This window comes from Paramacrobiotus metropolitanus, unplaced genomic scaffold (genome assembly GCF_019649055.1).
Source record: "Paramacrobiotus metropolitanus isolate TYO unplaced genomic scaffold, Prichtersi_v1.0 Parri_scaffold0000054, whole genome shotgun sequence".
NCBI classification, from domain to species: Eukaryota; Metazoa; Tardigrada; class Eutardigrada; order Parachela; family Macrobiotidae; genus Paramacrobiotus; species Paramacrobiotus metropolitanus.
The window spans coordinates 589,783-605,018 of record NW_026570274.1 but is presented as its reverse complement, the minus strand read 5'-3'; the positions used below and the strand labels follow the sequence as shown (position 1 = coordinate 605,018).

General features: G+C 40.8%; 4 protein-coding genes and 1 long non-coding RNA gene across 6 annotated transcripts; 3 read left to right on the top strand and 2 right to left on the bottom strand.

Annotated features, from left to right (window-relative positions):
* The first annotated feature begins 2,607 nt into the window (after positions 1 to 2,607).
* LOC129592718 (uncharacterized) lies at positions 2,608 to 3,559 on the top strand. The gene is made up of 4 exons (XR_008691005.1): positions 2,608 to 2,686; positions 2,785 to 2,854; positions 2,953 to 3,142; positions 3,207 to 3,559. It is a non-coding gene; the product is annotated as an uncharacterized LOC129592718 (long non-coding RNA).
* A 730-nt stretch (positions 3,560 to 4,289) lies between these two features.
* LOC129592707 (adenosine receptor A2a-like) lies at positions 4,290 to 5,675 on the top strand. Its single transcript, XM_055488810.1, has 2 exons — positions 4,290 to 5,392; positions 5,461 to 5,675. The coding sequence occupies exons 1-2, from the start codon at positions 4,499 to 4,501 to the stop codon at positions 5,623 to 5,625; spliced, it is 1,059 nt and encodes a 352-aa protein (XP_055344785.1). The 5' UTR covers positions 4,290 to 4,498; the 3' UTR covers positions 5,626 to 5,675.
* Positions 5,676 to 8,113: 2,438 nt separating this feature from the next.
* LOC129592675 (uncharacterized) lies at positions 8,114 to 9,228 on the bottom strand. Its single transcript, XM_055488766.1, has 2 exons — positions 8,907 to 9,228; positions 8,114 to 8,576 (listed from the first exon to the last, which is right to left on the bottom strand). The coding sequence occupies exons 1-2, from the start codon at positions 9,110 to 9,112 to the stop codon at positions 8,303 to 8,305; spliced, it is 480 nt and encodes a 159-aa protein (XP_055344741.1). The 5' UTR covers positions 9,113 to 9,228; the 3' UTR covers positions 8,114 to 8,302.
* Positions 9,229 to 9,861: 633 nt separating this feature from the next.
* Positions 9,862 to 10,798, bottom strand: LOC129592661 (uncharacterized). Its single transcript, XM_055488750.1, has 2 exons — positions 10,523 to 10,798; positions 9,862 to 10,297 (listed from the first exon to the last, which is right to left on the bottom strand). Exons 1-2 carry the CDS (start codon positions 10,708 to 10,710, stop codon positions 10,021 to 10,023), a joined length of 465 nt encoding a protein of 154 aa, XP_055344725.1. The 5' UTR covers positions 10,711 to 10,798; the 3' UTR covers positions 9,862 to 10,020.
* Positions 10,799 to 11,100: 302 nt separating this feature from the next.
* LOC129592660 (uncharacterized) lies at positions 11,101 to 13,163 on the top strand. Of its 2 annotated transcripts, none has more exons than XM_055488748.1 (8): positions 11,101 to 11,222; positions 11,398 to 11,493; positions 11,578 to 11,737; positions 11,876 to 12,006; positions 12,072 to 12,133; positions 12,209 to 12,233; positions 12,412 to 12,675; positions 12,738 to 13,163. In XM_055488748.1, the coding sequence occupies exons 3-8, from the start codon at positions 11,583 to 11,585 to the stop codon at positions 12,836 to 12,838; spliced, it is 738 nt and encodes a 245-aa protein (XP_055344723.1). In that variant the 5' UTR covers positions 11,101 to 11,222; positions 11,398 to 11,493; positions 11,578 to 11,582; the 3' UTR covers positions 12,839 to 13,163. The 2 variants fall into 2 exon arrangements, with proteins under 2 accessions (XP_055344723.1, XP_055344722.1); XM_055488747.1 differs by having other exon boundaries at positions 11,151 to 11,191.
* Positions 13,164 to 15,236: the final 2,073 nt, after the last annotated feature.

The following is a 15,236-nucleotide window of genomic DNA, read 5'->3' as shown; positions in this document are numbered from 1 at the left end:
CATCCAAAAAATTATCGTCCGATGTTATTCATGCCAAAGCACCAGAGAAGAAGGATGCAGCGAGAGGTGAAAACACAGAACAAACAGTCTCTTTCAAAAAACGCCCGCAGCACTGGCGTCTGCCCCACCATGAGGCCTCCACCTCAGGCCGACGTAAGGAGCGACAAAAAACCAAGTTTTATTCACCTAGACAGTTGTTCGATTATTGTGTTTCTTTCAGGCAAGCAAATTTTGGTAGCGGATGGAGGTGGTCTTTTTGATATCGATAGCTGACCGTTGAAAGCCTCTACCACATTAACCGCCTCATCTGCTTCCCTTTGACGATATTTTTCTTCACCGATCCCGATAATTTGCTATCTTCTATCCTTATTATTCTGATTTCTGAAACAACTGGTAGTATAAAATTAATTATATTTCACAGCAGGTATTAAAATCAGCGGAATATTGCTTGTTGAAGTACACCCGGAAAATGTGCCCTGGTGAAGCGGACGCGGTCGGGAAAGCCCTCGTAAATACTATAGTACATTAGTGCACCTCCATGTCTTCCGAATGGTTAGGAACGGTGCTTTTGCACGATATTTTATAGTAATAAATTTTTTAACGGATTCATGTAGTGACTGAGAATGTATCCAGTCTAAAGGTGGTTTTCAGTGTAAGGTCTCTCCCACAAAATTCAGACTACATTAATAGTCGGGAAAACTGTAATCAGTTAATACAGAGACAAAAACACCTAAACGCGCCCGTATAGGTAACCAGGCAAGATATCAAACTGCCGGCGAACTTGAGTTTCCCTGCGATGTAAACCGGCAAAAATGCTGGCATTAATTCGACCGTGACCTTTATCAGCACCATCAAATCCATACTGCTGTGGCAACTGTATTCTTCGTTGTTAACAACATAGTAAGCATTATCGATGTTGCTTTGTGCCTCCTGCTGAAAGTTGTGATCAGCTTCCAAAACCTTATCACTCGCCTACAAAACGCCAAAGCGCTTGTCTGCAATGCATACTGTATCGCCCATCGCGATGCATTTTTTAGGGCCCAGTTGTCTTTTTCTCCTGCAACGTTTCTTGAGGGTCCTCTCTAAAGTTTATTAGTGGTCGTCCTCTTCAATGGCTGGTAACTGGGTTATGCCATAAACTTTCCGCTGCGTTACTATGTATGTAATATATATAAACAAAACGCCAACTGGTTTTTGACCGTCAGCCCGTCATTATCATCGGTTGCGTTAAACCTAGGTGCATCGATATACAGAGTATCTATTGCCATGAGCGTTACCTGAAAGTCTGACGGCATCGGAGGTGCGAGGTTCTGGTGCGAGGTTCAGGTGCGCGGTATTACCGCCGACATAAAATTCCGGGGCATATATCGACAAAGCTTCTGTGATCCTTTAGCTGGGGCACTGTCTGTAATGTGACAGCCCTGTTCTAATATGTGCAGAGTATTTGAAACGTCGTGGTCGACCGCTTTTAATTCTATTCAATTTCTGTATTCTTTGCAGCCATGCTTTGGCAACCAGCCAAAATGACAAAATAAATTAATGTATGCAACACTTTCATGGAAAAATATGCAGTAGTAAGTGTGCATCAATGCATGTACCGCTGCGTAAAGCAATACTTTTGTACCTCTGTGTAAGTACGGTAAAGTACCCAAGTTCGTTGCACATCTAAGGAAGAAACAAACAGAATTTAAAACTTGACGCTGATGAAATTCATGCCTTGAAAATTAAATTTTCAAGGCTTTCTCAGTGTTTTAGATTTCCTGTACAGCATAATGTTTTTGCTTTCCACGACAGGCCCCGAAAGCAGGGTAAAACATGCTGTTAATTCATCAATAAATAATTTAGGTTAGGGCTTGTTTTGTACATTAGTGCATGCTGCATACAATCACTGCATCTCCATAAAAAGTGTTTCTTCTAGAAAACAACCTTCTAGATAATGTTTGTAGGCTGCGCTATTCACTTTGTTACGGAATGCTATTCGTTTACGTCAGAAAAAGATTTGCCTAAAAGTTCTCAGAAACACGTAACCAGTACACATAAACAATACTTTTAGCAACTACAGTATATAGAAGAAATATTTATCTGAATGTTACCGGCTAAATGTATTTTTCACTTCTGCAAAAAACTTATCCGGAAATTTAGTTTTCAAGTGATTGGCAATATGATATGCTAAAAGGATCAAAATTAAACGCAGTTTCTGCTCATCGCTCGACTCGATTCAGTCGTGTTTCACGTAATCCTTGGGCCGACGTGGCATGTTTCAGCATTCTGCAGTTAGTTTTCAAGAATTTCGCGCACTCTCACGAAAGACCAATTTTCAAGTGGAGTAATTCCGCGCATTTCAGTATGCTGACATGTGGGAAATTAGACGTAGTTCTACGTAAGGCTCGAACTGATTCGGGCGCTCGGCAAAGAATCCTTGAATCGACGTGAGATATTTTGCATTCTCCAGCTAGTTTTGGAGAAATAAGATGCTGCCGCAGCATTGCATCGCAAATATTTCAAGTGATACTTTCGGCCAGTAATCGACAAGGCAGTCTTTAGAATACTTTTGTCCCTGTACTCTGTATATAAAGGACCGGCGTTAGATGATTGCCACGAACAGATGAGAATTTTTACGAATTCGAAGCCCCTATTCGTGATACATTCGGTTTTTACAAATACTTTGTTTTTGCGGCATAACGTGGTAAGTACGAGTACTTTATACCTTTAGTAAACCGTATTTCAACCGTGTCTTACGTTAGCCATTTTTTTTAAATTTTTTTTTGTTCTTTCCTCTTTCAGTTCAAATATAAAAATGTACTTTTCGCTGTTCATTACGGCCGTCGCTGCTCTCCTCTGCATCGTATATACGGTAAGCATCGCGAACCATTTTTTTGTTTAACTTCACTCATTTTCTATCAATCAATTATTTAAAAATTACAGAAAATGCACTTTTATCAATAATTTCAGGGCGTTCCGGTTTCTGCCGGTTCGCACCACCCGGCGGGACATGTAATGGGTCTTCACAAAAAACCGTCTTCCGAGGCTACGCATGTCAAAGTACAAGGGAAGAATCACGGAGCCACGGGTCTGAAGGCGGAGCCAACAACCTCGGTCGTGAGTCACACACAACATCTTTATGTCCCTAAACCCAAAACAGGTAAGCAGCGATAAAAAAGAAATTTTGTTAATCCTGTTAATTTTTGATTGTTGTGCATTTTTAGCCGAAGGTTCAGGAAAAAGGGGCCAAATACTTGTAAACAATAGTTTTGATCGTTAAAAATTTCTACGGCAGTGACCGCCTTGTCTGCTTCCCTCTGATGATGCTTTTTTTACGGATCCAGACGATGTTCCTGTAATGCACTCTCGTTATTCTAATATCTGAAACACCTATTCCTCCAAATTTCAAGATTCCTTATCAGATGTTACCATCACTGTAAGGTGCTTTTCAAGTATCATTTTCATATCTTACCCAGCGGTCAGAAATCTGTCTGCATAAAACACTGTTGTCGTTTTGAATATATAAAAGCTTCAAACAGCAGATATACAGAAACGTTTCTTAGTACACAATGTTCTTAGCGGCAACATGAATAAACTACTTTCGTTTAACTGTTGATGGGAACCATTTGTCTTTAATGTAGTAATACAAAGTAGCATAACAAAGTTGTATGTCCATCTTTTTAAGGTCCTAATAAGCAAGTTTTACACTATACACGGCACTTTTACTCAACTATAGCTAGAAGGAAGATATGCATTTCAAGGTATACGGCTCGCCATAGTACTGGTGTTATAAATATGGATTCCGCTCATGCAAACATTCGTGATTTAAAAATTTTCAAACAGCTTTGGTCTTTACGTAACGCACAAAACTTCCTTTGTTTCGTATTATAATCTCCCGTAAAATTACATCTTCCGTTTTGGCCTTTTGGGTGGGAGTTTCCCATTTTCCCAGTTTAGGATTAGAATTTCTTTTCTTGTATAGACGATAGCCTTTCTTTTTACAGCTTTAATTATCACCATTTAAAATCAAAAGACTCTTGGTATTAAACGGGTAAGTACCATGTAAGAAAGCGATATTACAGGAATACGCATGCGCACATGTTATTTCACGCACTGGCATGCCATAAATGCAACTGTTCCTCGGGGATTACAACATTGATTGTACATTAATGCACCGCCATATCCTCGTAAGGGGGTATTAAAGAATACCTTTCACCCGATATTTTAAGATCATAATTCTTTGACGGATACTTCTTAGTGACAATGACATTATTTAATCATAATCGCTCCAGTTTAAACATTATTTTCGGTATGAAATCACTCCCCAAAGAAATGCCAACTTACAGGCGGGAAAACAATAACTGGACGTGCAGAAACCAGTATTCCCAAATCCCAAATATAACCAGACAGATTCAACATCACATGCTGGCTTCGCTTTTCCTGTCGTTATCGTTCGACATTCTGGTGCACCTGAATTTACCGGTTAATCTTGTGAGTCGGAGCTGCAGTTTTCTAAATGGATCTCAACACGACCGTGACCTTTACCAACATTACCAGATCCATACGGTTACGGGAACTGTATCCCAATGCATTTCTGCTGTTCTTCATTTCCAATATCTCCGTGGGCATTATCGGTGCTGTTCTGTGTTTACTGCTGATAGTGTCGATCTGCGCTACGCGAACACTACGTGGTGGCGCTCAAATCCTCATCATCCATTTACAAAGCGCCGAAGCGTTTCTCTGCATCCTGAACATTACCTCGTCCATCACCATGTATTTTCCTCGCTTTCAGCTAACCTCCTTCTCCTGCAGCTATTTCTTTTTCTTCATTATGGCAGTCTCTCAAGTGCACCAATGGTCATCCTTCCTGTTGGCTGTTAACCGGGTTGTCGCCATCATCTTCCCGCTGCATTACCACATCTGGACACAACGTCAGATGATTGTGGCTGCCATTGGCGTTAGTTGGGTGCTACCGTTGTGTATCAATATACCGATTGCCGCGGGTATCATCGGGAAGTTTGATGTAACCAACGCGTGGCCCGGATGCGCGGTATACCCACCGAAAGAGAATCCCGGGACACAGATCGCGCTGTTATCCGTGGGGTTTTATTTTCCTTTAGCTGGTACATTCTTCTGTTATCTGGCAATCCTGTTATACGTTCTGCTTTCAAAATATGTGAAAAGTCATGGAAAAATAGGCCCGGTCCAATTGGTGAAACGTGCCACATCACAACGCACGTATAATAAGCGAATTCTAATCTCCAAGAGCTTGTTCATCTCGTCGCTGTGGTTCTTGGCGTGCTACCTGCCGTTTAGCGTGGTGTCCAGCTATTTCTTTAGAGTGGTTATGATGAGCACCACGCCGTTGTGGTTGCGAGTGTGGTACAATATTGGCTACCTGGGAGGACCGGTAAGAGTTGATACTAAGTTACATTTCGGGCTGAACATTATTATACATGGGTCTAAATTTCATCGCAGGTGGCTTTCTTCACACTATGCAAGGATTACCGGCGTGGCATTTCGTTTGTTATTCAGCGATGCTATGCGTTCATCACCCTGCAAGATATGCGCATAGTGATTCTCCCTTTAAGCAGCGGAAAATTCACAAATGACCGCTCTAATGGTGCCCCGTATGACTATTAAAGCTGACATAAAATGCTTAACAGCGATCGTTGTTCTATAATTACTATTGTTTTATTTTTCCTGGACGCAAATGTTTGTTCAGTTTCCTTCGTGGGATGATTTTCTGGATAAAATGATTCGTCTTATGGCACTGCTTACTATGTATTAGTTATATTATAAAAATTTCGTGCTGCTTCTGGTTGGATCCTGACGTAATATTCCAACAGTTAATAATATTTACCTGATCCGCGATCGTCCAATGAATTGTTGTACTGTACGTACATCAAAGGCTGCCAGTACACAAGAAAAATACCAGTGTACATGTAAATCATGCCGGTATTGCTCAACTAACATAAAACAGCGTTTGCATTCATCTGCATCCACGTGCCACATTGTTATTATCATTACGGCACAAGTGCAGTCAACCCCAAAGGGATTTTAATTCTGGTCAAAAAGAAGATAATAATATTGTACAACAGTAAGGCACTGAAAAGCTTATTAAACCTAAATATCTGTAGTTGGATGAGAAAAGTTAGCACGGGCACTATATTTCCAGACACAATTTATCGTTAGAACGCAGATTGGCACTTGGTATTATCAGAGTGAAATAAAAGACATTCCAAAAACCTGTATTCTAAACTTGTTCTAAACTAATTCAGAAAACGTTCTGTTTTGGAAAGAGAGTGGATGTGTACTATGTGCTAAAATGATGAGAATTGAGTAATTTTGTGTTTAACCAATGTTAATTTGAATTTAACCCAATAAAAAGACTGTTCAGTACCCGTACTTTAATCAATACTCGTAAGATTGTATATGCGTAGCCACGTGATAGAAATTAACTCTCTTGCTTCGGTAACTTTTCCGGTTCTCTTTTCAGCTGACCACAATAAATATTTTTACAGCATGCATTTCGAATTCAAGTTACACCCCCGGGCGCCTGAGTCCAGCACAAGGTTCCAGAAAACCGCAAGGCGCAATCTCAAGTGCAAAATTCCTTCCATGAACTAATTCCTAATAGTACTTTTCTCCTTATGGCTCGACTCGATTCTGAAATTCTGCAAATGATCATTGGGTCATCATGAGCTTTCCAGCGTTTCGCTTGAATTTTTCAGAAGTACGGCACCGTTACTGCTTACCATCGGCAAATATCTGAAGTGGCACTCTTTCGGCGAGTACTACAAACCGAACTACAACGACAACGCTGCTATTGGGATGTCGCCCTGTATATATGTAAATCACCGGTACATAGTCATACGTACGTTTGACTTTTTGCTGCCGCTAAATTTGTAGATCGTATAGCATCTTTTGGTGACTTTTTCGCTTACGTTCGATCTACTTGGTTTGATTTACGTGAACCAGTTTCTCTGCTTTGCTAATCGTTTTTCGAAAAAAATGTTCGGTGCAGGACACATCACGGTTATGGCTGTTCTGTGTGTCGTAAATACGGTAAGATGCGCAACCGTTACTCTGAGTCTCCGACTGCAACAAAATAATTTTTTCTGCTGTTTCCAGATACAAATATCATACAAATACTGTAAATTTTCAATTTTTTCACTGATTCTTTAGGTGGATTTGGTTCCCGTTGGTACGAGCGGTATTAATTACTACAATTCTCGTATCGATGTGCCAGGGAGGAATGAGAGGACGGCATTCACCGACGTCGTCATGGGTCCCATTAGGCAAAGTTAGTAACAACGGAAGTTACGGAACCAAACATTGTTAACCTTAGTAATATGTGGCTGTGACGTTGATGTAAATCTTAATTGTTTCAGAAAGAGGAATGGTGGTGAATAATATGCTTGATGATGTGTCTTCGGAATTTACTTCACAGTCAGTGGAAGAACCTGAGACGCAGCCGGCAAAGGTTTTGTCACAATCTCACCCATACAACCCGCCCGAACCGGCATCCTTTGCTAATTATTTTGTACCAGGCACTTTTCTCTTGGACCCCGATACCATACCTATGTCTACGATGTAACAATACAGACACGAAGCACTTTATATCTAGACTAGAGTAGCTGGCTGTTCTACCATAAATCATAATTATTGCAATTTGTGTTCATTAGCACTAGTTGTACCTACTCGCATATTTCCTGCATTGGATATGACTATCTGCATTTACATCCGCTGTTCATCTGTTACGGTAAAAATAAATGCACCTCGGCTCACAGTTTTTGGTTGCGATAATGTCTACGTACCTATGTCTACGTAAGTACGTACGTATTTTCTGGACAACAAATTAAATCTGCTCAAATACGTAATAATACTGTATAATGCGATACTTCTATCGATAATATGGCCAATGTTTTCGAATAAAATCACAATGAAATGCTTGTTTGTTACGGTAATACAGGTTGTGTTTAATCCGAAAATGAATTTGGTTTACAACTGGAGCAAACCCTGCTAAGGATGTGCGGTATTGCCGACCAAATAATTATTATAATTCTGGGTGCTGATTCCGTCTTATCATCAACAGCGCTTTTTCTGCCTCTATTTCGTACGTTAAAAATTTTGTTTGTTATTAAATTTTTATTGTGTTGCTTGTTATGTTCTGAAACACAGTGTGAAGGTCGAAACCGGAAGGTACATATTCAAAATCATAGGCACACAAAAGTCAAAGGAAATGAGTACACTAGCCATACACTCCATGAAGAAGCGATCGACATGATTTTTGATAAAAAAGCATCAATTAGTGATTTTATCCAACGGTGGCCATCATGACCGTCAGGGAAGCCGATCCAGCGGTCTTGGTCTCCCTCTTGGCCTCGGTGCCGGCAACATACAGGAACCAGTAGGTGCCGATAATTTCATCTTGACCAATATCGTCGTCATCGTAGATCGTCACCGACAGATCGACCACGGTGCCTTTGGGGACCTTGATCAGCAGGGGATTGACAAAGCCGATGAACATTTGAAAGTCCAATGAGCTGACGTCATTGGTGGGGGTGGAGGTGAACGTCTGCAGATCGGTCCTGGGAAACAGCAGAAAATATGCATTATACGGCGGTTCTACTACGCGAAAACGAGCCACGGCTTTTACCATTGCTATTATTCTTACAAAGCAGAATCTCAGAAACTCTTTTAATACAATTATTACAATAAACCTTTTCTCTGTCTTAGCCAGATAGATCGCGCCTGGAACCGTCATTGAGGGATGACCTTTGTGACACAATAAGCCCTTTCTCTTTGGTTGCTAGAAAATTCGTCTACATTTCGCGTTTACCGGCTAATCTTATTTTGGCTCTCATGTTGGCTGAACGCAGCTTTACAGCATATTGCTAAGAAATATTTATTTTCCTTACACATTGGCACTGTTGCGCACGTGCACTACCACGTAGGGATCGCATTTGGACCATCCAAAGGGATCACAGTTGGAGCCGTCCTGCAGTTGGTTGTTGGGATTGGAGTAGCGCTCCAGCTTGAACATCACGGTGGGCGTGGTGCTGTTCTGGGCACTGCACACCGCCACCACACTGGCAAGGAACACGGCGACCAACAGACGCGACATTTTCGTGTATTATTGTGACGAAAAATCAAAAATTTATTTTTGCGTGATGCACACCGGCTGACTGAAACGGTCGCTGGGAAAAGCGTCTTGGTTAAAACACGCCACCCGTCTCCAAAACCTGAAGTGATACATAAGACAATGCGTCTTGATAAGGTGGCATACTGATGCCTTTTGTATAGTTAGGCTGATACCGTGTTTAATTCAAGGTGACCTGGTGAATTTTATGTTGCAAAATAATAGGGGAACGTTATATCACAGCTCGTAAATTGTATGCTCTAAAACCATTATAGGTTATCTGTTTGCCGACTCAGTACAAGACAATGTGGCGGGCTTTATCGGCAACAGTAAGGAGCGTTATTGTCTTGGTCCCGTATTGTTAAAGGCCTAGATGAACTCAAATGGCTCGACCTAGCCGATTAGCGTGCCATGCCGGTATTGCCGGTGATATCTTGCATGTTTATTACCCAGAATAATTTGACAGGATTCGTTTTCATTGTTTTTCTTCGATTATTATAATCAGACCAAGTGTTTGTTGAATATTTTCTGTTTTTGCTACAGAGAGAACCTAATATTTTCTTTTCCAAAATCCCAGTTCGTAGGCAAAATGCACACGATGAGCTAAAGAAATTTTCTACCTAATATTTCTTTGTGTTTGAAATTTACATACTGTATTTTTATTTACGGGCTCCATTTTATGCTAATACCATCATCTGCTGGTTTAGCTGCTAAATGTCAACCGGAAACAGATCTTCAGTTTTCTCACGAACCTCTTTAATAACTGTTGTCATCACGATAGTCCTGAGGTACCATTACAGAAAAGCAGCACGTAAATTTTGTTTTCTACAGACAAAAAATACACTGATGGAAAATCATCAAAAATATAAGACTTTCACCAAAAAGCAGTTCAATTAGAATCGAGTGGTGTTGAAAAGCACGGTAACGGTGGAGGTTCCGGAGACACGGCTCTCCCTCTTGGGGGTTTGACCGGCAACGTAGAAATAGTTGAAGGTGCCAATCAGTTCATGTTCGCCAATGGGATCATCGTCCATAGCCACAATGGTAATGTCCACCACGGTGCCGTTGGGCACCTTAGCGGTAACCGGGTTCAGGAAGCCGATGAAGGAGCCGAAATCAACCGAGCTGACGTCGTCGGTGTGGGTAGAGGTGTATGTCGACACTAAGCTCCTGCCAAGTATTTACCGATATTACACCGATATCAGAATAATGTTGTAAAAGTTTTGATTTTGATTTAGCAGAATTTTATTTTTCTGATAAACTTTGTGCTTTTTTGTACACTTTTTATTTTTACGAAATACATATACTTTTACGGCATACATTTTTCTGATAATTATATTGTACATACTGTTTCTATTTTTAGTATTACAACTTAGGATGTCGTGTGTGGCTTACGTGTTGAAGCTGTTGCGCACGGTGAGAATGAAGTAGGGGTCACACTTGCTAATGCCGAAAGGCTCGCAGTTGGTGCCGTCCTGCAGTCGGTCAGCCGGGTTGTCGTACTTCTCCAGCTTGATGGTAACATCAGCCTGGCTGATGGCCAGAACGGCCAGCGCAGCGAACACGATCCACATGGGCGACATTTTAATTTTTCCGTGTAAGAGAGAGAAATGAAGAGCAATTAACTAAGTGTTACAGCAAGCTTAATTTGTTAAGCTATTAGCAACCGGTTTAAAATCAGCTATTCGAATGCTCTAGAACAGTAGCCTGATAACAGCAAGACAATCATGTGATCATTCTGGCAGTCATCGTTATTGGTTATCGATTTCCGTGTGTCTTTGTACGTTTTCTGATAAAGCAATGTGGTGCACGAGAGCGTACTATCAGCGCCGAATTACAAAGGAACCGCAAACGATAGGAAACTTTGGCTATAAGACATAGTATTTATTTAAAATGTGACATAGGCTTCCATTGTCTATGGTTTGTTTTACAAAACTTGAATATTGAGTAGTGCCAATACTTGGATCAAAGAAGCAAACTCTCCCGGAAACTACGTCTTAAGTCAACAAAAAAATCGTACTTGGCAAATATGACGCAAAACCGGCAGCTTGCGCTATCAAATGTGTAAACAAAAATTTATAAATTACGTATGTAAGTTGGGCGATATAATGCGCTGTTTAACTAAAATAATAATTTCAAACGACTTTGTCAGCTTTATCATAAACTGATGTTTCCCGACCTTTACAAAATGCCGCTGCCTCTTTTAGCTCACTGTTTCCTTGTGATAGTTGTATTTCTGCAGATCGCTAGTTCACCGTCTTTTGCAGCAGTCAGCGTAGACAGCGTATATAATGGAATATGGAGCACTTCCGTTGCGCCGTGGCCGAATCCATCGGCTATTCATTACCGCATCGGTCAAGGATTCAGTAAGCGTATCAAGTACATCTTAAGCACTAGACTCAAGAAGGTTTCGAAAACCTGTCACGCAATTTTACACCAAATATTTACAGCTTATATGGAGGTTGCCAACATTCAGACAGCTATGCAGCAGATTTCGCAAGATATGAACAACTGCATCCGGTTTACGCCATATGTCGATGATGCCCATAGAGGTCATGATTTTATACAGATCTCGAAGAATATGTTCGATTCCTCTATCATCAATCCTCCGTGAGTTGAACCGTTTTAAAAGATGCTCACCTACATGTACATATACGGAAATTAAATGCTGGTCGCTTCCTTATTGCATAACTTTCCCAATATACGCGCATTGTTAGCGTTCATGTAAAAATGCCTCCTGTGTTGCAGCACCCCAACCCAAACCTGCTTCTCGTTTCCCGGGCGAGTAACCATGCAATACGGAAAAGGCCAAGCGCTGTATATGGCGTCCGGTGTTGATGGGTGTCTCCACAGCGTTCGAGAAATCATGCGTTATTTAGGTATAATGGCATAACAATAACGCAGCAGTAAAACATCATGTAGAACAATGAATTATTGAATTTAGTTCGCGCGCTCGGACTTGAGGATGAAATGAACCGACCAGACCGCCATTATTACATCAACGTTGTAAGAAAGTCATAGAGATTTGATCTTTGCGTAGCACACATAACGGTCATTAAAGAACCAGTGGGTTTTTTGCAGGTATCGGATAACCAGTTAAAGCCACGTAAGTTTTGATAAAGTTTAACAAATACGATGAGGCAAATCGTACACTCGTGTACGCACTACAAATGCATATCAAATTCCAAAAACAAAAAATCAAATTTTGCTTTGACCTTTTAAATATATCGTTGCAACAGTTCTGAGATTTTCTTTGTCCTAAAGTGCGGGTTTCATAACTGCAGATCTGCAAAATCTGGGCCTGCTTCAACGGCTATACAGTGCACGCCTCTTGACCGGAAGTTTTGACTACAAAAGTATCACTCTGCCATCGGTAACGCAGTACACTGCTGCCGGCCATCTGTACGCAGCTGTGCATGGCGCAGCACCCCCCAGTACAGGGAACACGGCCTTCGGAGGGTTGAGCCGTCTTAGCCAGGGTGACTGCTTGGGACTCCGACTGCTGTACCCTTCCACCTGCCTCATCCCTACGGTCACCTGCCCAGATCGTAAGGATTCGTTCTAGTTTTCTCGCGCACTACCAATTTCATTCTGGCTTATTTCTTTACAGTGTATGCAAACACAAGTACCGTTACTGCAGTCATAACGGTTCCAATGATACCGGGAGGTCCAATAGAACCGCCATCGGGTAGCGGATCGTATTTTAAATAAATAATCGGTTTTCGACTGGATTCTTCATGCTGCTTTTCCATACATAACGGGCAGCTAATAAAGAATGCAAATAAATATACTTTGGGGATTTTATTGGCAGGCGCTTTCTCCCTCGTAACTGTAAGCATATGCACAGGTGTCTGGACATTTCTGCGATTTTTTATTTCATCCCCTTATCGTCACTGAATGAGCAAAAATTTATGTCAGTTCTTTGTATTATGTAAAGATCCCGACCGCTTGTTAAAAGGATCCCATTGTTTGTTTGGTCTCGTAGCCGCAACCATACTTCTATACAGCATCGATTATGCTGTAAATATTATTTTATTTTTTCCTTCTGCAGTGTGTTGATCCCGAAAGAGGAATGCAGGTATATACAAGTACATAGCTGATAGTGCAGTAAATAAAGAAGCCGTCGAAAGTTTGCCTGTTCCGCGTCCGACCGACCCGATCCTGTCGATAAATAATAACTGCAATCTGACAGCATGTGCAATAGGAATAGGTACAATTTTACAGCCGTACGTTGGAATGAACATGATGTGGCCATGACGCCGGCGGATGTTTTAAAAAAATAGTAAATGTTAACATAGCTATATATCAGTATTACAGATTGGAGTTACAACCTTAATTATACATAAATAAATTGTGTTTCAACGGAGGCAACGCTTCGTAATGTGTTGCCTGATGACCATTAATTACTGCCTCGGTAAAACGCGTTTTATTGTCATCATGCTGCAGTAACACGCAGCCGGCAAAACAGACAAAAAGAATGTGTCCCAGCCCACTCAATGTACCCGGCACTTGTGCTGGTTTCCGAGAAGGGGAGAACGGATCGGATTGTCGTATTATGATTTGCAAGTACCTGCTGTACCGCACAATTCATAATAATACGAGTAAATTTTTGTCACGTGGATTACGTATATAATTGTTAATATGAAAACCGGTGGCTTTTCAAACACTCATATCATTTGATTCAGAAAATTCAATAAAAGTCTTTTATGCGCATTGAATTTATGCGAGTCAGGTACCAATTAAAAGCGCAATAAACGCGCCATGCTTAGCTTATGCATGACTCATACTGTACGTACATACAACAATATTAATATACTTAAAAGAGGTGTCAAAACAAATCACTCACCGATGTTAATTTTAGAGGAGAATCGGATCTCATCCAGACATTCTGAATAATGCCACAGAACTGTATTTACCCAGCTGAAAATATTTACATGAGATTGGAGAAATGCTAGAGTAGTAATTAATGCGATGTGATTACGTAATATCAACATTTGCAAAGTTTCTAGCTACAGTAGCAGAATGTAAATTTGAGACGCTTTACTCGATTTCGATTTTTCTAAGATAGTAAATTAAATACCCGTAGCGCTAATCTGTAAGTTGTATATCGAACCGCACGATTTCATCGAGGGCCTGCTGTCTGCCCGTGATCAAACACCTTGCTTCGTTTAGAGACAATTACAATTATTTTAAGAAACAGGCGAGTGAGTGCCATTAGAGCGTTTATCTTTGCGCACAGCCATCATGGGTTAATCATCATATATATTTGGCAATGGAAACGGGCACCTTCCTTTCCCAGCAGAGACACGCATGGGCAATTGCAAAAAAGTGAAACGTTCAAGGTAAATGGACAACAATTATCTTATTACTCGATCAATAACCGGTAGCATAGTACAACAGTAAAATTTGCTAAGTTCGGTTTGTTAGATACAGTATAGCCTCGATGCGGCACAGAATGCAATGCCGTGGATGCGATACAGGTGAAGCTAAAAAAGCTAGAGAACTGCCGCTAAAGGTTACATGTGTCGTAACCTCTAGACGCCATTGCATTCTCTTGTTTTGCAAGCCGCTAAGGTATCAAAAACTTCTTGCCGAACCTTGGCTTCGTTTACTTAAGGAGTAACATCAAATTATCTGTATTCGAAATGAAAAAGAGCTCGATTGCCCATAAATTATAATCATGCAAGCGCTTTTAGGCTATCACATTAGCGTATCCACTTGTAAGTTGTTGTAGATACTGTAAAGCACTGAATCTGAACTCAGCGATTTCTGGTGAGGCTGTACAGATTTATTATCAGCAACCAAAATAAAATATAAAGATTTTTTATCAGTAACTAAATATAAAATTTTAAATTCTTTCGTATAATATGCATGCGATAATCGTATTCAGTTAGACTAAAGTGAGATGTGCTCGTCGTCGGGAGGAAAGCGTCAACATCACGGTGCAGTCACGGACTGGAAAGAAAGCCCTGACAGATACACTGAGTACTTTAGTCTATTTCCTCAAATTTATACTTGGCGTATAAAAAATAACTGCAGTAAAATCTTGTGACCGTGGTTATGTTACGAAAATACTTAGGCAGAGCAAAATAATTACGGGCCAAAGGTC

Coding starts and splice junctions, on each gene's coding strand:
- LOC129592707 (XM_055488810.1), top strand. CDS start 4,499: ATGGATCTCAACACGACCGTGACCTTTACCAACATTACCAGATCCATA. Junction 5,393..5,460: donor TTGGCTACCTGGGAGGACCG/GTAAGAGTTGAT, acceptor ATTTCATCGCAG/GTGGCTTTCTTCACACTATG.
- LOC129592675 (XM_055488766.1), bottom strand. CDS start 9,112: ATGTCGCGTCTGTTGGTCGCCGTGTTCCTTGCCAGTGTGGTGGCGGTG. Junction 8,577..8,906: donor GTGCGCAACAGTGCCAATGT/GTAAGGAAAATA, acceptor GCTGTTTCCCAG/GACCGATCTGCAGACGTTCA.
- LOC129592661 (XM_055488750.1), bottom strand. CDS start 10,710: ATGTCGCCCATGTGGATCGTGTTCGCTGCGCTGGCCGTTCTGGCCATC. Junction 10,298..10,522: donor GTGCGCAACAGCTTCAACAC/GTAAGCCACACA, acceptor AATACTTGGCAG/GAGCTTAGTGTCGACATACA.
- LOC129592660 (XM_055488747.1), top strand. Junction 12,007..12,071: donor AGAAATCATGCGTTATTTAG/GTATAATGGCAT, acceptor TATTGAATTTAG/TTCGCGCGCTCGGACTTGAG. Junction 12,234..12,411: donor GGATAACCAGTTAAAGCCAC/GTAAGTTTTGAT, acceptor TCATAACTGCAG/ATCTGCAAAATCTGGGCCTG.